At 42.1% G+C, this 24,957-nt stretch overlaps 1 protein-coding gene across 2 annotated transcripts in view; it reads left to right on the top strand.

Annotated features, from left to right (window-relative positions):
• LOC126203808 (synaptotagmin-7-like) overlaps positions 1 to 24,957 on the top strand; it is a 548,274-nt gene that overhangs the window by 460,997 nt on the left and 62,320 nt on the right. For both annotated transcript variants that reach the window (XM_049938174.1, XM_049938175.1), the window contains 2 exons: positions 12,197 to 12,380; positions 24,375 to 24,515. In XM_049938174.1, coding sequence (XP_049794131.1) covers positions 12,197 to 12,380; positions 24,375 to 24,515 — 325 coding nt within the window. The remainder of the gene's footprint in view (positions 1 to 12,196; positions 12,381 to 24,374; positions 24,516 to 24,957) is intronic.

Raw genomic sequence — 24,957 nt, 5'->3', positions numbered from 1 at the left:
CAATTAAAACGAAGCAATAGTACAAAATGTCATTCCCGTTATTTTGAGAATTAGTCTCCAAACCATGAAAAATTTCTAAGGAACAGCTGCAACAGTGTTTAATGACGGATTTCGAACGATGATATCTTTCGTAACGAATAAAAACATTTCCTTCATATGATAGCTTTATTTTGAATTTGTTTCTATTGTTTATTCCTGCTGAATGTGGGAATTACTTTCACTGCACCTATCTCTTATAATCTGTACCTGTTTTATATTACATTTACTACTATGATCAGTAATACTGTATCTTGTTTTCTGCTTTATCTGCGTTTTTAAGTAACTTATTTTTACTATTTTCTCTGTAAGTGATGAAAATTGACTCCATAAGCTGAAGAAGATTAAAAATCCATCGCCACATAGGTGCACTCTGTAGAGTACACTAGAAAGTACTTCCTCTCCTTTCTTGCAGACGTGGCCCTTCCAATGGTATGTGTTTCAAATTATTTAGAAGCTTCCCGCAGTGAACACTTGTGCGGCGTCAAAAGGCAGTGGTGTCTGAATCAGCCTAACAACAGTTACACGTTGACGTTATTGCCTTGAAGTCTCTCTCTCTCTCTCTCTCTCTCTCTCTCTCTCACTCTCACTCTCTCTCACACACACACACACGCGCGCACACACACACACACACACACACACACACACACACACACGTACATCAAGCACTCGTCTTGAAAAGCAGATGAAACATTTCTCTCACATTGGTTTTGGTCTATGAGATATTCTCTGCCAAGCCCATCACTAGATTGGCGCACATGCACTAAGAAGAAGAAAGATAATCACAATTTATCATGTTGTGTCTGTAGCAGACGATTGTTAGAAATCTAAAACTATGAAATTAAATAAAATATTAGTCAGGTCTTAGTGCTTTGTCAGATGGAACTGTTTCAAAAATTTTGTCTGCTATAGTTGTTTCAGCATGTGATCTCAAAGCATTAATTTCGAAAATATTTTCTTCCAAAATATTGTCAACTAACTCTTTTCTTCTTTTAGTTCAGTCAAATACGACGTCATTATCCTTCTAATGGTCCCACAGTTTAATAAATACATACATTCTTACCTTTACGGCACATTCACATCTCTTCCACCTTTTAAAAGACGGATAAGTACCTTACTCTTCATGTTTTTCGTATCATTTATAAGCATAAAATCATTAAATATTTCACTTTTTAAACAGACTATGTTATATCTAATTATGAAAACTACCTACGGCTATTTGCTCACAATTGATTAATTTAAAACTGAATCCCTTCCTTCAAAAGAAAACCGAATTTGCTATGTACTCCTCCTTTATAGTAGACTGAAGTACTGTATCAAAGTCAGAAATGTTGCATACTAGATCGCGCACTTTGTGGGAGGTGTTGATTTAACTTTCTTAAAGATAGTCAACGTTTTTTCTTAAATAAATAGAAAGTGAAAATACTGATAAATACATAACTGAAATTCGACGTTTAAAATTATGTTCTCCATGGATACTTTCAAAATTTTTGGTTCTTCATGTCAAACGGAGTGAGGTGGCGCAGTGGTTAGCAAAATGGAGACGCATTCGGAAGGACAACGGTTAAAATCCGCGTCTGGGCATCCAGATTTCGGTTTTCCGTGATTTCCCTAAATCATTAAACGTAAGTTCGGGATGATTCCTCTCAACTGACATGAACGATTTCCTTCACCATCCTTGAAACATTCCGAGTGTGTGCTCCGTCTCTAATGAATTCGACGTCGACGCGACGTTAAATCCTACCTTTCCTTCCTTCCTTCCTTTTTTATCAAAATTAGTTGTATTCTCCACAGAATGTACTACAAAATACGTAGTATTTTTTCCCACGAAAAGTAATATTTCATATTAACTGGCCTCAGAACAAGAAGTGAGAAGTGGGTTAAATTTTCTTCTAACAATGTTTACAGTAAGCAACTGAAAATACTTTCTCAGTTCCTTTAGCTAAAACAATTTGATACATTTACTTGAGCAAAATATTTCATATTTATGTTTGTCTGAATGAATGAGGTTCCGTTTAAAATGAGATCTGTGTGGAATATTGCAGCCACCTGTTGTCCGCACACATGAGAGTAACTTCGCTGTGGGATGGAATTTTCTATTGTACAATATCTCCACAGTGTATTTTGAGGTTGCAGATCTCTCCTCTGTATGATTTCGCGATACTAAAAAGCGAGCAAAAATTGGATATCAATACAGTGTTGTCTCACGCAATCCATTTATTCAACGAAAGGGAAAAGTAAAAGAGTTAATAACGATTAGAATGCTTAGCTTTACTGCCGTTACTTTCATTAGTATTAATTTGTCCACAATACTTTCTTTCATTATTCATTCTAAAACAAAAATAAGTGCCTGAGATCCACACTTTTATTTGCGTAGTTCATGTAAGGAAGTGAGACATTAGCCATGTTGTGTGATAAACAAAGTGGCTGCGCTAAGTTTTAACGTTCCTTTCACTCAATTTAACCAAAATAATAATAATGTCAGAATAAACTCATTACAAAGGGCTAGTGCATTTTTACGGTACATCCCCTGGAACGCTGTATATCAAATAAATTTTCGTATGTATTTATACTTATTTATTTTCAGACTGTACAGTCCCGACACTTGACCGTATGGAACTTCAAATTTATTCAAATATTACACAAGACAGTTCTTCATACGAGTCAAATAGTCCAAAAATGTTCTGAAATCCCATGTACAATATAGACCCAAATGCAGAGTGCACCATTCGAAATTAAAGTCTCCGTACAGTACGGTACAGTCGGCAGCAGCGTCTGTCTCTTGGGCATACAGGATGGTTATAATCAAACTTTCGTCACTTGAGCCAATGTAGACGGAAAACTATTTATCGTATGGGTACCCAATTTTATAGGAATGGTATTCAGACTGTGCGCTGCAGGATTTGCGTTGTTAATAGTGTTAGCGTCATGACCTGCTGTTAGGCTCCCCTACTGGTACGGCAGAAATACAAGCAGCAGTCTACACTAAAGTTGCAGAGTCAGCATAGGACAAGGAGAGCAGGGCTGTTTAATCAAAACAACAGCAATAGTGCTGCTGCTCCTCGCGAATAGCGACGCATTAAAGAAGTATGGACAGGTCCTCTTTCTGCACTGGGGTTGAAAAACATGATTCGGAACTTAGAATAAACCGGCGTTTTGGGAACTGCTCCTGGGAGAGGCTGGCGGCCAATCGCGCCACTAATTGTTGGAGACGTTACTGATGCTTGCAAAATCCCCTCGCTTCTAAACTGATATCGTTATTACTCATCTTAGCCGCAATATAACTGGTCAGCATTTCCACCCGCAATTTGCGAGTGTAAGTCGGACCTTCCTTGATCCGCCTTGACGGGTCGTGTCGTCGGATTTCCTCCTACCTGTGCGCGGTGCAGCTCTCGTAAATGTCGTCCCGTGCAGATTCTTCATTGGCGCATCGGATGTCTCTGTCGGTGGAAGCTAATTATCTGAATTGCTGTCGATCAACTTTGGGGTATCTATTTACTCGAAATTAACATTCATAATACCCTAATATCACTTTTATTCCTATCAGATCAATAATGAAAAACTCATGTCACAAACTACTCGTAACCGAGAGCATGGCTAGCATCGAACAAGACAGGAAGAGCTCTTAACGCCGACTGCCGACTTTGTCGCGCAGTCCGTATCTCTTACTAGTTTCGTTACAGTTCATGGATTTCCGATCGAGTTCGTACTTACTAAGATATGCATTTGTTAATGAACGAGTGTGAATTTTAACGAGGCAAAATTATGATAAATAGTTTTAAACATCCAGAGGCTCCTCCTAGTATTCATGTTGTCATAAATGACTTTAATTATTAAATATAGATAAACAAAATAGGTGACTTTGGCGCCAAGATGGCGGTACTTCCCATCATGTATATTTCCCAGGCTAACCCTTGTTGCTACGGTCCAGCGCCGAGCCCCACCCCACTACGCGCGACATATGGTTGCTTCGTCACCTAGCCAGCCAGCGTGGGAAATGCTCTCCGACTCATGGCCGGCTACGGACTACAGCACTTCTTAACCATCGTAAATACATCAATAAGAGACAATAATTTATTAGAACTGGTAAAAATGTCTTCCTCACGTAAGAGGCACCTTACATGTTGTGACTGAGAATGCCGGATACAGTGCGTGATCTTCAAGCAGTGCACGAGCTGTGTCACGACAGCTAAACATTTCGTGGTCCACCGTTGTTTGGGGCAGTAGTAGAGCAATCTCTAGTGCGTTTCCAGACTCGTCGATGCAAATGGTTGTCACGTTGAGAACGTTTCTAGCCTGGAAATTAAACATGATACGCAATTAACAAACGTTCCCCTCTCGCATTGAAATTAAAATGTGTTTCTTTCAATGGTTTATTCCTTATTTCTCTCCACATGTCTTACCAAATGTTTGCGCAAAGCTTCATTTTCCAACAATCACACATTTTTCATAGTGGCTCTATCAAGTAACGAAACTTTAATTTCCACCACCCTGTACACACACTGGGTAATTCAGCTACGGGCTTTATGCAGCCTGCAACACCTTCACAAACGCGCAAGACTTTCATATTTTCTCGCTCGCTGCATGCAAACTATTAGTCCTACAGAAAAAATGAACAGGACCTTTTTGTAGGAAACGTAACGTAGTTAAATTTTGTATTGGGATGTTTTCACTAGAGGTCACAGTTTTCGAGTTATCCAAGAAAAACATGTTTGAAGGCAACTTTTATACGTTTTTCTTGAATAATTCGTAAACTACAGCCTCTAGCGAAAATGTACCCCAGTACAAAATTTAACTCCCTTAAAATTCCTACAAAAAAACTGTTCATTTTTTTTCTTTAGGACTAATAATCAGCACATAGCGAGTGAGAGAATGTGAAAATCTCGCATGAGCTTTTTGAAGGACTTGTGGCTTGCATGTAGCCCATACGTAGGAACAGATGAAACACTTCCTTCAGTTTGGAGGTGGTTCTGTGATCTTTTGGTGTGTTTTTCGTTCGTTTGTGACAACAGCCACGTTCAGAGGTCCACGCATACGCTCCTGGTTTGACGAATACTCAGGCGTCCTACCACACCTCGACTGGCCCGCTAAATCACCCTGCCATTATACCATTGGAAATATCTGGAACTATTCAGAAAAGGGGATGAAAAGTAAAACTTAACATATTCATCATTAGCCATTATTAGGTAGTTTTACGGGGTCCAATCAGTGAGTGCCTTCAGTTTGATATGCCATGACTGAAGAAAGTTGTAGACGACCCGTCTCACCAAACTGAAGTGGTTATCAAGGCCAGATGCGGTATTACACGGAACTGTAAGATTTCTCCCGTAGATGACTAGCTTTGGCTGGAGTGCTTAGAATTCATTATTTCCCCGTTGCAGGATTTGTGACTGGTGTAAAGAATGGCAGCTAACTCTAAATATAGATAAATGTAAATTAATGCAGCTGAATAGGAAAAAGAATCCCGTAATGTTTGAATACTCCATTAGTAGTGTAGCTCTTGACACAGTCACGTCGTATAAATATTTGGGCGTAACATGTCAGAGCGATATGAAGTGGGACCAGCATGTAATGGCAGTTGTGGGGAAGGCGGATAGTCGTCTTCGGTTCATTGGTAGAATTTTGGGAAGATGCGGTTCATCTTTAAAGGAGACCGCTTATAAAACACTAATACGACCTATTCTTGAGTACTGCTCGAGCGTTTGGGATCCCTATCAGGTCGGATTGAGGGAGGACATAGAAGCAATTCAGAGGCGGGCTGCTAGATTTGTCACTGGTAGGTTTGATCATCAAGCGAGTGTTACGGAAATGCTTCAGGAACTCGGGTGGGAGTCTCTAGAGGAAAGGAGGCGTTCTTTTCATGAATCGCTACTGAGGAAATTTAGAGAACCAGCATTTGAGGCTGACTGCAGTACAATTTTACTGCCGCCAACTTACATTTCGCGGAAAGACTACAAAGATAAGAGAGATTAGGGCTCGTACAGAGGCATATAGGCAGTCATTTTTCCCTCGTTCTGTTTGGGAGTGGAACAGGGAGAGAAGATGCTAGTTGTGGTACGAGGTACCCTCCGCCGCGCACCGTATGGTGTATTGCGGAGTATGTATGTAGATGTAGATGTAGTAATTCATTAGTTACATTTCAAGGTGAGTATTCAGCTTCTACGGTAAAAATCCGATTGTCTCAACAGAAAATTTGTCAGGTGTTTTAGCAACATCGGCCAACACATATCATCTCATGCCATTAGTTAAGCGAATATCGTTAGATAAAAATAACTTTTATATTTAACTTTCATGTAGAAATAACAGGTCCAGGGTTCTTGATCATAAATGATAACCTACCGCCGGCCGCGGTGGCCGTGCGGTTCTGGCGCTGCAGTCCGGAACCGCGGGACTGCTACGGTCGCAGGTTCGAATCCTGCCTCGGGCATGGGTGTGTGTGTGATGTCCTTAGGTTAGTTAGGTTTAAGTAGTTCTAAGTTCTAGGGGACTTATGACCTAAGATGTTGAGTCCCATAGTGCTCAGAGCCATTTGATAACCTACCAATATTTGTATACATCTTTTTGTTTATTAATTCCTAATGTGCAGATAAATTTATGTTTTTTGTACCCTTCGACTCCATTTGGCTGATACTCGTACTTTCAAATCCAATTCTCCATAACTGTAATGACGCCGACGACGACGACGACGACGACGACGACAGCATACAACAACAACAACAACAACAACACACTCACTGCACTGCACTGCCTGCCTAGCCTTGCTCCGGCGCTTACATAAGAAAGCAAAAATTTGTAATCGAAAAACACACTGTAGTGTCTAGAACATAGATGATTTTATAAAGAGAAGTTAGGTATTCATATTTAACAAACAGGTAAATGTTTCACGCAGTCAGATTGTAACAAAGCTATATTATTTATGTAAAATTTCTTAAAATGTTTATTTCGAACAATTACTTTATATATATGCTAATTGGTATTAAAGTGCTTCATTATTTCAATAACTCCTATTTACAGAGGCTTAATGGTACAGTTACATTATCTGATACATCCAGTTGTCTTATAAAACAAGTTAAGGATAGTTATCTTTGAACTGTTTACAGCTTCAATAATTAGTCACGACGTTACAAGCTGCTTGCTTTTCTAGAGTTTTCTGTTCTTTATTTTCATATCAAGATAACTAAACTACAAAAATGACATTATTCTTGTAGATTTGACAGTTTTATGCTACATAATCACAAACTCGTAAATACGTTGTTGCAAATTTTTGATACTTGAGTTTTTGACAAAGACAATTTGTATTTATCGTCAGTAGGCACAGAATTCGCAATTAGACATACTTCTCAAAACAATGAAAAAAAAGTGTGAGATGTATAATAGAGGAGAGTGCTGTACATTGGAGTATTTCTCATACTTTCACCTCCAGACAGCTCGGTAACAGAAGTTTAATATATTTTCCTATTCCATTTTGAAATTAAAACATACATTTTGTGTGTTCTGCAATTCTTTCTGTGAAATTACAAAAATTACTCCAGAGGTGTAAAGTCATGGGATTTCTCCCAATATTAAGTCGGACCTCCTTTTGCCCCATGAAGTGCAGTAACTCAATGTGGCAAGTCGTTTGAAGTCGTCTGTAGAAATACTGAGCCCTGCAGCCTCTATAGCCGTCCATAACTGCGAAGGTACTGCCGCTGCAGGATTTTGTGCACGAACTCACCTCTCGGTTATGTCGCATAAATGTTCGATAGGATTCATGTTGGGCGATCTGGATGGCTAAACCATTCACCTGAATTGTTCAGAATGTTCTTCAAACTAACTGAGAACAGTTGTGGCTCGGTGACAAGACTCATTGTCATCGATAAAAATTCCATCGTTGTTTGTGAGCATGACGTCCATGAATGACTATAAATGGTTTCCAAGTAGTATAACATAACCAAGACCCAGGCCATTCCATGTAAACAAAGCCCACACCATTCTGGAGCCACCACCACCTTGCACAACCCCTTGTTGAGAGCTTGGGTCCGTGGGTTCGGGTGGTCTACGTCACACTCGGAACCTACCATCAGCACTTACCAACTGAAATCGGGGCCACGGTTTTCTAGTGGTCTAGGGTACAACTGCGGTCTTAGAGTAGTGTCTTTGATTAGTAATCAAAAGGTCTTCGCCCACGCTTAAATTTTGAGCAAAACTCATCAGCTTTGGCGACCGAAGACCTCCGGCATAAAAAGTCATCCTCAATCTGCCAACGGCCTTATCAAAGAGGGCTGAGGAGCGGACAGAGGTTCAGGGCACCCACTTGCCCTTGAGGTGGGAAACTGCCCCTAAATGTGGAAGAATCAGCAATGATCAACGGCAAGAGGACGAAGAAGGCAATGGAAACCAGTGCATTAAAGACACGTAATATGTATCCACAGATCATATGGGTGTAACTGAAAAAGTATCATGATGACCCCTCTATTGGCAAAAATTTCTTAATAGCCCCCCATTCGGATATCCGAAGGGAACTGCCATGGGGGACGTGACCACGACAAGAAGACTGAATAACCAACGAAAGGATAACGTTTTGCGAATCGGAGAGTGGAATGTCAGAAGTATGAACGTGGTAGGGAAGCTAGAAAATCTGAAAAGGAAAATCCAAAGGCTCAAACTAGATACAGTGGAGGTCAGTGAAGTGAAATAGAATGAAGACAAGGACTTCTGGTTAGATGGGTATAGAGTAATATCAACAGCAGCAGAAAATGGTATAACGGGAAAAGGATTCGTTATGAGTAGGAAGGTAACGCAGAGAATTTTTACAGTGAACAGTTAAGTGAAAGGGTTGTTCTCATCAGAATCGACAGCAAACAAACACCAACACCGACAGCGACAGTTCAGGTATACATGCCGACGTGGACTCGTATTCGGGAGGACGACGGTTCAATCCCGTGTCCGGCCATCCTGATTTAGGTTTTCCGTGATTTCACTAAATAGCTCCAGGCAAATGCCGGGATGGTTCCTTTGAAAGGCACGACCGACTTCCTTCCCCGTCCTTCCCTAATCCGATGAGACCGATGATCTTGCTATCTGGTCTCCTCCCCCCAAAACAACCCAACCCCATGCCGACGTCGCAAGCTGAAGATAAAGTGAAAGAGAAAGTATATGAGAATACTGAGTGGGTAATTCAGTACCTAAAGGGAGATGAAAATCTAATAGTAATGGGAGATTGGAATGCAGTTGTAGGGGAAGGAGTAGAAGAATGGGTGACAGGAAAATATGAGCACTAGAAATGAGAGAGGAGAAATACTAATTGAGTTCTGAAATAAATGTCAGCTAGTAATAGAGAATACATTGTTCAAGAACCATAAAAGGAGTACTTGGAAAGGGCTGCGAGATACGGATTTGAGCTGGATTACATCATTGTCAGGCAGAGATTCCGAAATCAGATACTGGATTGAAAGGTGTACCAAGGAGCAGATATAGGCTTAAACCACAATTTAGTAGTGATGAAGAGTAGGCTGAAATTTAAGAGACTAGTCAGGCAGAATCAATGGTCAAAGAAGTAGCACATGCCAGTACTAACGAAAGAAGAGAGACGCTTGAAGTTCTCTGAGGCTATCAATATTGTGATAAGGAATAGCTCAGTAGGCAGTTCAGTTGAAGAGAAATGGACATCTTTAAAAACGGCAATCAGAGAAGTTGGAAAGAAAAACATAGATACAAAGGAGGTAACTGTGAAGAAACCAAGAGTAAAAGAAGAAATACTTCAGCTGATCGATGAAAGAAGGAAGTACGCAGTTGTTCATGGAAATTCAGGAATATAGAAATACAACTCGCTTATGAACCAAATAAATAGAAAGTACAGGGAAGTTAATGCGAGATGTCGGAATGACTGACTCAGCCTATAGAAAAGTCAAAACAACCTTCGGTGAAATTAAAAATAAGGGTGGTAACATTAAGAGTGCAATGGGAATTCCACTGTTAAATGGAGAGAAGAGAAGAGACAGGTGGAAAGAGTACATTGAAGGACTCTGTAAGGGAGAAGACTTGTCTGATAAAGTGAAGAAGAAGATAGAGGAGTCGATGTAGAAGAGATAGGGGATCAAGTACTAGAATTAGAATTGAAAAGAGCTTTGGAAGACTTAAGATCGATTAAGGCACAAGGGATAGATAACATTTCATTACAATTTCTAAAATCATTGGGGGCAGTGACAACGAAGTGACTATTGACATTGGTATGACATGCTACCTGACTTTCGGAAAAATATCATCCACATAACAGCAAAGAGTGCAAGAGCTGACAAGTGCGATAATTATCGCACAATCAGCTGAATAGCTCATGTATCGAAGTTGGTGACAAGAATAATGTAAAGAAAATTGAGGTTGTGCTAGATGACAATCAGTTTGGCTTTAGGAAAGGTAAAGGCACCAGAGAGGCATTTCTCACGTCGCGGTTAATAATGGAAACAAGACTAAAGAAAAATAATGATACGTTCATAGTATTTATAGACCTGGAAAAATCATTCGACAGTGTCAAATGCTGCAAGATGCTCTAATTATGAAGGAAATAGCAGTAAGCTACAGGGAGATACGACAAATATGCAACATGAATAAGAGCCAAGACGGAATAATAAGAGTGGACGACCAAGAACGAAGTGCTCAAACTAAAAAGGGTGGAAGACAAGGATGTAGTCTTTCGTCCCTAGTATTCAGTCTGTGATCTTAGGAGCAATGAAGGAAATAAAAGAAAGTTTCAAGAGTGGGATTAAAATTCAGGATGAAATGATATCTATGTTATGATTCGCGGATGACGTTGATATTCTCAGTGAAAATTAAGAAGAGTTACAGGATCAGCTTAATGCAACGAACTGTCTACTGAGTACAGAATGTGGATTGAGAATAAATCGAAGCAAAGTGAAAGTGATGGGAAGTAGCAGAAATGGGAACAGCGAGAAACTCGATTGATAGTCATGAAGTAGGTGAAGTTAATGAACTGTGCTGCCTAGGCAGCGAAATAACCATTGACGGACGGAGCAAGGAGGATATCAAAAGCAGACTAGCACTGGCAAAAGGAGCATTCCTGCCCAGGAGAAGTCTACTAATGACAAACATAGGTATTAATCTGAGGGAGAAATTTCTGGGAAAGTACGTTTGGAGACGAGCATTGTGCATTAGTGAAACATGGATTGTGGGAAAACCAGAACAGAAGGGAATCGAAGCAGTTGAGACGTGCTACAGACGAATGTCGAAAATTTGATGAACTGATAAGGTTAGGAAAGAGGGGGCTCTACGCAGAATAGAGAGAGAAGGAATTTATGAAAAACACTAAGAAGAAGAAGAAGAAGAAGAAGAAGAAGAAGAAGGGGTAGGATGATAGGACATCTGTTAAAACATCAACGAATAATTTCCATGGTACTAAATGGAGCTGTAGAGGGTAGAACTTGAGAGGAAGACAGAGATCGGAATACATCCAACAAATAATTGAGGACGTAGGTTGCAAGTGGTACTCTGAGATGAAGAGGTTGGCACAGGAAAGGAATTGGACCGCATCAAAAGAGTCAGAAGATTGATGACTCAAAGAAGAAAAAAAAAAAGAAAGGGTCCAACCGACTCCATCACGAGTGTTAGTGATATTATGATGTTAGCAAGCGCACTGACCTTGGTCATCTGCTGCCGTAGCCCATTAATGCCAAATTTTGCCAACCTGTCCTGATGGATACGCTCGTCGTACTTTCCACTTTGATTTCTGTGATTATTTCACGCAGTGTTGCTTGTCTGTTAGCACTAACAGCTCTAAGCAAACGCCGTTGCTCTCGGTCGTTTAGTGAAGGCTGTCAGCCACGAATTCCCTGACGATTTCCGAAATGGAATGTCCCATGCGTCTAGCTCCAACAACCATTACGCTTCCAAAGTCTGTTAATTCCCATCGCGCTGCCATAATCACGTTGTAAATATTTTCGCACGAATCAGCTAAGTACAAATGGGAATTCCGTCAAGGCACTGACCTTTTATACCTTCTATACGCGATACTACCACCAGCTGTATATGTGCATATCGCTATCGCATGACTTGTCACCTCTGTGTAATACCCGATACAGCATATCGTGTTGTTCACTAACCACATGTGTCGTCAGTCCCGGTATTTTATGTTACAAGCTTCAACAGGAGCGTGGCTTGTGTTTGGCAGGTCGATGGGTACCAGCTCCGGGTCCAAGTCTGGAGCGGCCCAGTCGTCATCGGCAGCGGGGACGCCTGGAACCCCTGGCACCCCGGGGACGCCGGGCAGCGGAGGCCCGCAGGGATCCAAGGGCCAGGCAAAGGGCCAGGGCGGCGCCGGCGCCAGTGCGGGTGCGAAGGGCGAGCACTCCTCGGTGAGTCAGAGGCCACGAGCCATTGCATACTCCCAACCCTGCAATGCGTGCTGCACTCACCATGCTGGTGGTAAGAGAAAGTGCGAAGCCTCCCACATAGTTTCCATTCACTCAACCGATGGAAAGAAACCCTATGCCATTTTTGGGTGGGATATCCTGCGGGGTAAGTTAAGCCGCGTGCTGGAAAACGTGGTGCGGGTAAGTGAGAGTTGTGTCGTATGTGGATTCGTTGTGTGCAATAAATGCATGTACAATGTGAAGCTATGTTTGTGTTGTATGATTATCGAGAGCCGGCCGAAGTGGCCGTGCGGTTCTAGGCGCTGCAGTCTGGAACCGCGAGACCGCTACGGTCGCAGGTTCGAATCCTGCCTCGGGCATGGATGTGTGTGATGTCCTTAGGTTAGTTAGGTTTAACTAGTTCTAAGTTCTAGGGGACTAATGACCTCAGAAGTTGAGTCCCATAGTGCTCAGAGCCATTTGAACCATTTGATTATCGAGAGAGAGGGTAAATGGGGGACACCTGGTGCGATAACATGGCCTACTCCTCGCGATTACCACTAAGAGACCCGCCAAGCTTAATGTCCCCATCCGATAGGCAGATCGTCATCAATGGCGTCATATTCTCTCACTTCATGAGACGCTGCAGAGAAGTGTGGAATTTAGTCCATGATATTGGGGAATCAGAAAATTTACGCCATCACATTTCCTCCCCTTGCCTTCCAAATATTGGCGGTGGAAATTTCATACGCCACCAACATTCGATATGGCTTACTTCAGAGTGAAACGTTACCTCACACTCGTATGTTATCTACCTCGGGTATGAAGGAAAGTTACTCAACACGAAAGATACACGCTTACAGAAACACAGTGAACGTATAGACTGCACGCTACCAAACCAATACTCCAATATTATTTTTTTTTCTATATCAGTTGCACTGACAACTTGGGTTAATGTTGACTAGTTTCGAATGTGACCATTCGTTATCGAACCGTTAGCCGAACCTCTCAATTAACGGCTCGATAATGAATGACCACGTTCGAAACCCGTCACCATTGACCCAAACGTGATTCATTACCAAACCAGTGTGGTGGTTCAGTTAATATTTCGGTAATGAATCGTCACTTTTAGGTTAATGGCGACTGGTTTCGAGTGTGGTTCATTTAATGGTTCGATAATGAATCGTTACGTTTGGATTACTGGTGACTGGTTTCGAAAGTGGCCTTTAACTGAACCATTCAGTTAATGGTTCAATAATGAATGGCCACTTTCGAAACCAGTCGCCATTGACCCAAATTGACAGAGTAAGCGAGACAAAAAGATAATGAAATAATAAGGCAGGACACACTTCCTGGCGCTTTTACTGACGCAGTGTTGGATTTTCACAGATACTCCAGAATCTCCATGCCTACGGGAGGTTGTTTCTGTTTGTTTTGTACTTGCTGCCTGGGAATTTCAGTTAGCACGTATTCAAATGGTTCAAATGGCTCTGAGCACTATGGGACTCAACATCTTAGGTCATAAGTCCCCTAGAACTTAGAACTACTTAAACCTAACTAACCTAAGGACATCACACACACCCATGCCCGAGGCAGGATTCGAACCTGCGACCGTAGCAGTCCCGCGGTTCCGGACTGCAGCGCCAGAACCGCTAGACCACCGCGGCCGGCTAGCACGTATTGTTTCACTTCCGTTCACAAATACTTTTTTTAAGTCACTGTACACAATATATTTAATCACAATGCAGCTTTTAGTCTGGACGCCCACATAACTCAAAAATGATTCATTCAAGAAATAAATTTTCTAAGTATTTTGGTATAAGGGATCCAGAGTCTCTGGAAATTTGTTACAGAATTATTGCATTTCATTTCTTCCTCAAATTAGTTCTGAATATGTATTGCACTGAAAATTCTGCACAACAGTTTTAAGAAGAGATACGGAGATAGTTAACCACTGAGGCCAACTAATAACGGGAGACTACGCCGTTCGCATCACGGTTTTACTTTAAATTCTGCACAGTTTCAGTAGTCCATTAGGACAATATAATGTGCTGAGGCGATTTCGAGAAAATCACAAGTGAAGTTTTATGCGTCAATGACGTGCCGTTGCGTTGCAATCCTGAACACGAGATGGTGCCGGTGATGCAGATATCGATCAAGCTCCGCAATCTGTGGATTGCTGTATCGAGTCCCGCTTACATTTTTAACTCATATTGTTTTCAACACCAGTCGTATCATTTCGTACATATTACATTTGAAAGGAAATAATATGAAAAGACATGCGTATTTGCATAAACTTTTCTGAATTTCCAGTGTTGTTTCACTGTTTGCTACTTTTTACTATCACAACAAATACTGTATTTATAAATATCGAAAAGTGAACGACAAGAAGCCGGCCACTGTGGCCGAGAGATTCTAGGCGCTTCATTCCGGAACCGCGCTGCTGCTACGGTCGAATCCTGCCTCGGGCATGGATGTGTGTGATGTCCATAGGTTAATCAGGTTTAAGTAGTTCTAAGTCTAGGGGATTGATGACCTCAGATGTTAAGTCCCATAGTGCTTAGAGCCATTTGAACGACAACAAGCATAACTTTTTCCTTAAAGTGTATGCCTGTTGTGAGTTTCGAAATCCCCTATACCTGCAGTCGGATAAGATACCGACAGCTGCTTTGCACCTGGAGACTTCGAACTGCAGGCACAGGTTTCAAGGACGAGAGACAGGCTTGAAAATATCAAGTAAAACGTCGATAAATAAAAGTGTGAATAACTTTATTCAATAATACATTGAGTTACAGCATGCCAGAATATGAGGATAATGTACGATGAATCTTCGGATGTGCCTTCGACATTACAAGTTTCAGGGTGATATTTTTCATACAGTCACGGAAAACATAAATTAAAACGGCTCTATTACAGTGAAAGAGCTGCGGTTTTCCCGCAGGCACAAAGAATCTTCAGAGTTTCTGGAGATAAAAAAGCTCGTTGACATTTTGGAAAATTTCTCTCTTCCGACACTTTGATGCAAACCATGCGTAACGCAACATTTTCGTAAATATGGGTACCTAAAATTGGCGATGTACGATTGAATGTATTTTAACAGCATCTTCACGAAAAGCAATTTCTCGTTCGTTGTCAATCAAGCTGAACAAGTTTGAAGACGACTGATAAGGTTTTTAACTTGCGTATAGAAATATAAGTCGCAAATTTACTGTAATAATAAAAAATAGTAAACAGTGAAATAACATAGAAAATTCAATAAAAGTTAATGAAGATACGTTTGTCTTTTCATATTATTACCTTTCAAATGTAATATGCACAAAATAATATGAGTAGTGCTGAAAAAAATGCAAGTTACAAAAACGTGAGCAGGTCTCGACACAGCATTCCACCGATTACGGAGCTTGAACGCTAATCGCATGACCGCCGACATCTTTTACTCGGGATCGCAACGCACCGGCACATCATTAATGCGTAAGATTTCTCTTGTGATTTTCTCGAAACAGCCAAAGTAGCACGCCTTGAAACTTCCTGACAAATTAAAACTGTGCCGGACCGAGACTCGAACTCGGGACTTTTGCCTTTCGCGGGCAAGTGCTCTATCATCTGCGCTACCCAAGCACGACTCAGCCCCCTCCTCACACCTTTACTTCCGCCAGTACCTCGTCTCCTACTTTCCAAACTTCACAGAAGCTCTCCTGCGAACCTTGCAGAACTAGCACTCCTGGAAGAAAGGAGCCAGGCTGTGGCTGAGCCATGTCTCCGCAATATTCTTTCTTCCAGGAGTGCTAGTTCTGTTAAGGTTCGCAGGAGAGCTTCTGTGAAGTTTGGAAAGTAGGAGACATACTGGCGGAAGTAAAGCTGTGAGAACGGGACGTGAGTCGTGCTTGGGTAGCTCATGTGGCACAGCACTTGTCCGCGAAAGGCAAAGATCCCGAGTTCGAGTCTCGGTCCGGCACACAGTTTTAATCTGCCCGGAAGTTTCATGTTAGCGCACACTCCGCTGCTGAGTGAGAATCTCATTCTAGCACGGCTTTGTTGTTGCACATTATTTTGTCCTAATGAACTATTGAAGGTGTACAAAGTTTGAAGTAAATCTGTGATCTGAACGTCGAGGCCACCATTGTAAGTAGTTCCTCCCTGAGACACTAGTCCAACGTTGTAATTTACTGTCAGTTTGCGGCAGACTCCTACGAGGCTATGGTCACAAGCGCGACGTTTTCACGCTTGTAGACCTCTTGGTTCCTCGTTGGTATGAAGTATCCTAGACAGCACTGCATCCACAACTGGCAGGCTAGACGACGGACGGGTTCTTAAATATATGCTGAGCTGAAGGGTACTCGTTCTGCCCCAGAAAATCCCTCCATTATCAAATTTACTGCTCCTTTGTGCCTCAATATATGTCCTATCGGCCGCGTGGGGTGGCCGCGCAGTTTGAGGCGCCATGTCACGGATTGGGCGGCCCCTCCCGCCGGAAGTTTGAGTCCTCCCTCGAGCATGGATGTGTGTGTTATTCTTAGCATTAGTTAGTTTAAGTAGTGTGTAAGTATAGAGACCGATGGCATCAGTAGTTTGGTCCCTCAGGAATTCACGCACAAAAAAGGTTCAAATGGCTCCGAGCACTATGGGACATAACTTCTGAGGTCATCAGTCCCCTAGAACTTAGAACTACTTAAACCTAACTAACCTAAGGACATCACACACATCCATGCTCGAGGCAGGATTCGAACCTGCGATCGTCGCAGTCGCGCGGTTCCAGACTGTAGCGCCTAGAAGCGCTCGGCCACTCCGGCCGGCAATTCACACACATTTTAACTTTTTTTCTGTCCTATCAACTGATCCCTTCTTTTTTCTTTCATTTCTCGATTCGCTTCAGTACCTCTCCGTCAGTTATCCGATCAAGTCTGCACATGGCAGATCACGCTAGTGTGTAATTGTTGTTTGCTTGCTGATATTGTGGGGCCTTCAAATGTGTTCGTTTCGTCATCGTTTACCGTTCCTGATCGAGACAAGCGTTATTTACGTTTATCTTCACTATTTCAATAGTGTAAAGGAAAAGTATAACTGCAATGGAAACATATCACAAAAAATACTGTAAAATTTGAATTTTCAAGGGACAACGAGCCTTAGAAATACGACAATGGATAACTACCAATCTCAGACTTAATAGAGATCAAGTAGATTTTATTTCAAAATTTGTTCCAACCTAGTTTACGAACGCGTTATTTGGGTGTGTTCAGGAAACTTTGAAATGGCTCTAGTTTCTGGATTTGCGGTTAAGCTTTCTGTGAGTGCAGCAGAAAACGACTAATGTGAGTGTTTAATATACTAATAGAAGTGGCGAACGATGTTATAAGACAGAAATTACAACTTTATTGTGACATTCGTGGTATTCGAAACGAGGTGTGCGCTGAGTATTACCCGTTTCGAGTGTATACAATCAGTAAAAATTGATGTCAAATATCCAGTTAGATCGGTGGTAAACATAAAGGGCTATGAGAACCATATAACGTACCTGGAGCAACTCCAGTCATGTTTCATACGCAAACAGACTGATCATGTTAAGGAGGAGTATCCGAGAAGAAACTTTCATATGGAAATAAATGTTACGAAATGTCAGTCTCTATTTTCCGATCTGTTTGTGGGCACAAACAGAGCTTCAGATGTGAACAATACGGCAGTAACTGCTCACAGTCAGAAGTTAAGAGCGCAGTTAACATAAATAGTGCTGAAACACGAAATCATGGGCCACATGACGTTCCAGACGAAAGTGGAACGTGGGCGACAAAGTCTAAAAACCAATACCATCACTTTTCAGATGGATGCAAATCAAACCGTAGTATTGTATGCGGAATCGGTAGCAAACTCTGAAGTGCAGAGGAATAACGATTCCTCAGAATCACAGAACAAAAAGTTCAGCAAGCAGAGCAGCTGCAAATATAGATTTCTGAAGCTCGCGATGGAGGACTACATTTTGCCACACAGAACAAAGAGACAAAAGGAAGATATCAGTCAGTATCTGTGGAGAAGCACATGAAGAAATAGAACCAGAACTCCCAACAGAGCCAAATACTGACCTTGGTGAGAGTGATGTGGAAGATATAGTGGCGTCAGAATCTGCAGCATCCCCCCATGCCGAGCACAACGTACCTGTGGAGTAAAGAGAAGGCGGACAGAAAGCACCGAATCAGGGATTTGTTGTGGCTACTAAAAGTAAGCGCAGAGAAAGATTGTTGTTGTTGTTGTTGTCGTCTTCAGTCCTGAGACTGGTTTGATGCAGCTCTCCATGCTACTCTATACTGTGCAAGCTTCTTCATCTCCCACTACCTACTGCAACCTACATCCTTCTGAATCTGTTTAGTGTATTCATCTCTTGGTCTCCCTCTACGATTTTTACCCTCCACGCTACCCTCCAATGCTAAATTTTTGATCCCTTGATGCCTCAGAACATGTCCTACCAACCGGTCCCTTCTTGTTGTCAAGTTGTGCCACAAACTCCTCTTTTCCCAAATTCTATTCAATACCTCCTCATTAGTTATGTGAGCCGGCCGGTGTGGCCGAGCGGTTCTAGGCGCTTAAGTATGGAACCGCGCGACCGCTACGATCGCAGGTTAGAATCCTGCCTCGGGCATGGATGTGTGTGATGTCCTTAGGTTAGTTAGGTTTAAGTAGTTCTAAGTTCTAGGGGCCTGATGACCTCAGATGTTAAGTCCCATAGTGCTGAGAGCCATTTGAACCATTAGTTATGTGATCTACCCATCTAATCTTTCGTCATCGTTTACCGTTCCTGATCGAGACAAGCGTTATTTACGTTTATCTTCATTATTTCAATAGTGTAAAGGAAAAGTATAACTGCAATGGAAACATATCACAAAAAATACTGTAAAATTTGAATTTTCAAGGGACAACGAGCCTTAGAAATACGACAATGGATAACTACCAATCTCAGACTTAATAGAGATCAAGTAGATTTTATTTCAAAATTTGTTCCAACCTAGTTTACGAACGCGTTATTTGGGTGTGTTCAGGAAACTTTGAAATGGCTCTAGTTTCTGGATTTGCGGTTAAGCTTTCTGTGAGTGCAGCAGAAAACGACTAATGTGAGTGTTTAATATACTAATAGAAGTGGCGAACGATGTTATAAGACAGAAATTACAACTTTATTGTGACATTCGTGGTATTCGAAACGAGGTGTGCGCTGAGTATTACCCGTTTCGAGTGTATACAATCAGTAAAAATTGATGTCAAATATCCAGTTAGATCGGTGGTAAACATAAAGGGCTATGAGAACCATATAACGTACCTGGAGCAACTCCAGTCATGTTTCATACGCAAACAGACTGATCATGTTAAGGAGGAGTATCCGAGAAGAAACTTTCATATGGAAATAAATGTTACGAAATGTCAGTCTCTATTTTCCGATCTGTTTGTGGGCACAAACAGAGCTTCAGATGTGAACAATACGGCAGTAACTGCTCACAGTCAGAAGTTAAGAGCGCAGTTAACATAAATAGTGCTGAAACACGAAATCATGGGCCACATGACGTTCCAGACGAAAGTGGAACGTGGGCGACAAAGTCTAAAAACCAATACCATCACTTTTCAGATGGATGCAAATCAAACCGTAGTATTGTATGCGGAATCGGTAGCAAACTCTGAAGTGCAGAGGAATAACGATTCCTCAGAATCACAGAACAAAAAGTTCAGCAAGCAGAGCAGCTGCAAATATAGATTTCTGAAGCTCGCGATGGAGGACTACATTTTGCCACACAGAACAAAGAGACAAAAGGAAGATATCAGTCAGTATCTGTGGAGAAGCACATGAAGAAATAGAACCAGAACTCCCAACAGAGCCAAATACTGACCTTGGTGAGAGTGATGTGGAAGATATAGTGGCGTCAGAATCTGCAGCATCCCCCCATGCCGAGCACAACGTACCTGTGGAGTAAAGAGAAGGCGGACAGAAAGCACCGAATCAGGGATTTGTTGTGGCTACTAAAAGTAAGCGCAGAGAAAGATTGTTGTTGTTGTTGTTGTCGTCTTCAGTCCTGAGACTGGTTTGATGCAGCTCTCCATGCTACTCTATACTGTGCAAGCTTCTTCATCTCCCACTACCTACTGCAACCTACATCCTTCTGAATCTGTTTAGTGTATTCATCTCTTGGTCTCCCTCTACGATTTTTACCCTCCACGCTACCCTCCAATGCTAAATTTTTGATCCCTTGATGCCTCAGAACATGTCCTACCAACCGGTCCCTTCTTGTTGTCAAGTTGTGCCACAAACTCCTCTTTTCCCAAATTCTATTCAATACCTCCTCATTAGTTATGTGAGCCGGCCGGTGTGGCCGAGCGGTTCTAGGCGCTTAAGTATGGAACCGCGCGACCGCTACGATCGCAGGTTAGAATCCTGCCTCGGGCATGGATGTGTGTGATGTCCTTAGGTTAGTTAGGTTTAAGTAGTTCTAAGTTCTAGGGGCCTGATGACCTCAGATGTTAAGTCCCATAGTGCTGAGAGCCATTTGAACCATTAGTTATGTGATCTACCCATCTAATCTTCAGCATTCTTCTGTAGCGCCACATTTCGAAAGCTTCTATTCTCTTCTTGTCCAAACTATTTATCGTCCATGTTTCGCTTCCATACATGGCTACATTCCATACAAATACTTTCAGAAACTACTTCCTGACACTTAAATCTATACTCGATGTTAACAAATTTCTCTTCTTCAGAAACGCTTTCCTTGCCATTGCCAGTCTACATTTTATATCCTCTCTGCTTCAACAATCATCAGTTATTTTGCTCCCCAAATAACGAAACTCCTTTACTACTTTAAATGGCCCATTTCCTAATCCAATTCCCTCAGCATCACCCGACTTAATTCGACTACATTCCATTATCCTTGTTTTGATTTTGTTAATGTTCATCTTATACCCTCCTTTCAAGACGCCGTCCATTCCGTTCAACTGCTCTTCAAAGTCCTTTGCTGTCTCTGACAGAATTACAATGTCGTCGGCGAACCCCAAAGTTTTTAACTGTATATGACGGTAGCAACTGTTCTCGAAAGAACGGTTACCGTGGATGACCTTGCAGCTTTGCTAGAAATGAAATGATAATTAAACGGACACCCTAGCTGCAAACAGGCGTTGATGTACTTCATTGGGGACATGTTGAAAATGTGTGCCCCGACCTGGACTCGAACCCGGGATCTCCTGCTTACATGGCAGACGCTCTATCCATCTGAGCCACCGCGGGCACCGAGGATAGTGCGACTGCAGGGACTTATCCCAATGAAGTACATCAACGCCTGTTTGCAGCTAGGGTGTCCGTTTAATTATCATTACATTTCTAGCAAAGCTGCATGGTCATCCACGGTAACCGTTCTTTCGAGAACAGTTACTACCGTCATATACAGTTAAAATATGGCTTCCCGGCCATTGACCTTCTTGTGCGAACGCACACGCTATGCCCGAACTCGTACGGGACTTGGTAGATTAATCTGCCACGAGTAATGAGTATGATGGGCAAACATCTATTAGGCGCACTACGAATGTAGTGATGTGGACATGTTGGGAATGTGGATCTCACGGGGAGCGTGCAATGGATAAGTCCCTGCAGACGCACTATCCTCTGTGCCCGCGGTGGCTCAGATGGATAGAGCGTCTGCCATGTAAGCAGGAGATCCCAGGTTCGAGTCCCGGTCGGCGCACACATTTTCAACATGTCCCCAATGAAGTACATCAACGCCTGTTTGCAGCTAGGGTGTCCGCTTAATTATCATTTCACTCAAAAGTTTTTATTTCTTCTCCATGGATTTTAATACCTACTCCGAATTTTTATTTTGTTTCCTTTACTGCTTGCTCAATATACAGATTGAATAAGATACGCTAAACAAAATCAGATGACAAAACATACATTTCAGACAAAGACGGGACCCAATTAGTAAGAAACCGACACATTCAGGGAGTGACAATAACGTTTTAAACTTACAGAATCTGCACTTTCAGCGTTAGCGAAATCTCATCACGGTTCAAATCAGTGTGTCTTCAACAGTTTTTCTGCGCAGCTGGAATAGACAGCGGGACTCCTGGGAGGTTAACAACGGTGACATAAAAGGCATACGAACACGTAAACGGCTCCTCGGCAAGTACAATTGATGGGATCTGTGTCTTACGAGATTTATTAACGCCACAGCTGCTGAAATGTGGCTGGTTAACTTTTCGGATCACTGTGCCTACTTAAACAGAAATAATTTGGCAAAACAACAGGTCTTTCGCGGGAAGTGCTACTAGAAGCTAAATACCAGCTTTTTCTACGACGTAGAATTAAAAGAGACGGAGTTACGAACACAGATGGTTCCCATAATATTAGGAAATACCCGGGCAATAAACTGCAATGGTGGATGCGGCAAGCGAAACCGAAATTGAAGACACTGCCCAGAGAGTACGGTTATTAGCGTGAGCGGAATAAGCGCACTGACGAAATCCCTTTCCTTTGATTTCGAGAACTGTAACATAAAGATGAAATAAACAGTAATAGTATACAAATAAAATAGAAAAACATATCACAGTATTACAGAAGAGGGAAGCTCTTAAAGTGAGATGAAGATATGACATCGTATAAGAGGAAACTGACTTTTTCCACCTAGTCTGAACGACAAAACGGGCCCATTACAAAATAACGGAGGAATTTAAAATATGAAAGGAGACAATAGCCCAAAATAAAATAAAATACGGAATTAGGCGACATTTCTGTGAATTATATGCGGAAACGGAAGGAGACGAGAACTATGAAGCTTATATTCTGCAAGATATCAGTGCTGCCGTAAGTGACGCAGAAAACAGCGCCCTCGCTGACGTAATCATGGAAGATGAAGTACTGTATTTTAAGCTCTATCCAGAAACCGAGAGCAAAATAGTCAAGTGCAGATGGAATACGAGCAGAGCTCTACCTTAATTACTGAGACATCCTAAAAGCCGAACTTGACGATTTAACAACACTTGGAACGTAGACAACTCCCTGAAAGTTTCCATGAAGGACAAATAGTAAAAGTACCGAAGAAATATCCACCAACAAACACAGAATGTTTGAGGCCAATAACTCTGATGCATGCTGGTCGACCTATTAACTCCAAAATAAAGCAGGTTATAAAAAACGTGGTAAGAGTTCATCAGACGTGTTCAGTACTTGGAGACAGTATCATAGACACATTTCCGTAAAGTGATAGCAATAACATACATCTACAAATTTTAAAATAAGAATCACTGACACTACAAGCACATATTATATCCCGGTGAAGCTGAACACACTTCTTGAAATTGCTGCATTTTTTTTCCGGCGGTGTAGCATTCACGAAACTTATAGACTTCCTTCTTCATCGAAATGAGGCCATTATCAAGGGTAAATGCTGTGCTACACGGTATTAGCCTCGAGTGACTAATTCTTGATCCAGTGTGTTTCGTTCTCAAAGTAGGCAAATTATGCTAGGATGTCTTTCTCTTTCCGCCAGTCCTCGAGCAAAAGATGCTAGCTACTTTTTGTCAGGTCCCGCAGAATATCACCTCACAATTCTTCAGTACTTGTACAGTATTTATGGAAGAGGGATGCGGTTGGAATGCCCCACGAAGATATGCGGAGTGTCTGGAGATGAACATAGTGATATGTTCTTATACAGGTGTGACAGGCGCCGGAACTCTGAAGGACGGCGGACACAGTACGGTATTGGGAGAAGCATGGCAGCAAACGTAGTACACCAGAAACCCCAGGTTTTGTTGTGGAGTCCTGAATTCATGCCGGTCAGCCTTTCTGGGTGTTGCAGCATTCAGAAACGTCAGTGTGAGCTGTGTTTGTCCTACACTAAGCGTGAGCTATGAACACAAGCGCCGGTTTATGAGACGCCTCGCGACAGAGCAAACAGCCCGCGTATCCCTCACAGCCGACACCAACGCCGCCGTCCGCTCGACGTTCAACGCCTCGTCTCACAACGGCGCTCTTCTTCTTTGCAGATGGCCTTCCTGCAGAACCGCTCCATGTCGATGCTCGACATGTACATCGACAACACGGAGTCGTCTGAGAACGTCGGCCAGATACACTTCAGCCTCGAGTACGACTTCCAGAACACCACGCTCATCCTCCGGATCATCTCGGTACGTTTCTCCACAGAACAATTTTTGCTCCATATTTTGCCGTCCTACTATTTTTAGTTTTAATTCTCTCATTTGCACTGGTAACTCAAAGTACCAGTTTGTCGGCCGCAGTACATCTACAAAAAATAATTATGTGAATGTTGCAGTTCCCCTTGTTTCCATGCTACTAGTATAAACGTCAAAGAGCTCCCTGTGAGGTATGTAACAAATGCATACACCCACTTCATTTGCAAACGTATTATAGGGGAGGAGGAGATTAGAGTTTGACGTCACATCGACAACGAGATCATTAGAGACGGAGCACAAGCTCGTATGAGGAAAGGATATGGAAGGAATGTGGCCGTGTCGTTTCGAAGGAACCATTCCGGCATTTGCCTAAAGCGATTTAGTAAAATCTCGGAAAACCTCAATCAGGATGGCCAGACGCGCGTTTGAAACTGTC

Source organism: Schistocerca nitens, chromosome 9, assembly GCF_023898315.1.
Source record: "Schistocerca nitens isolate TAMUIC-IGC-003100 chromosome 9, iqSchNite1.1, whole genome shotgun sequence".
In the NCBI taxonomy this organism is placed as follows: domain Eukaryota; kingdom Metazoa; phylum Arthropoda; class Insecta; order Orthoptera; family Acrididae; genus Schistocerca; species Schistocerca nitens.
This window is presented reverse-complemented; position numbering and strand designations above follow the sequence as displayed.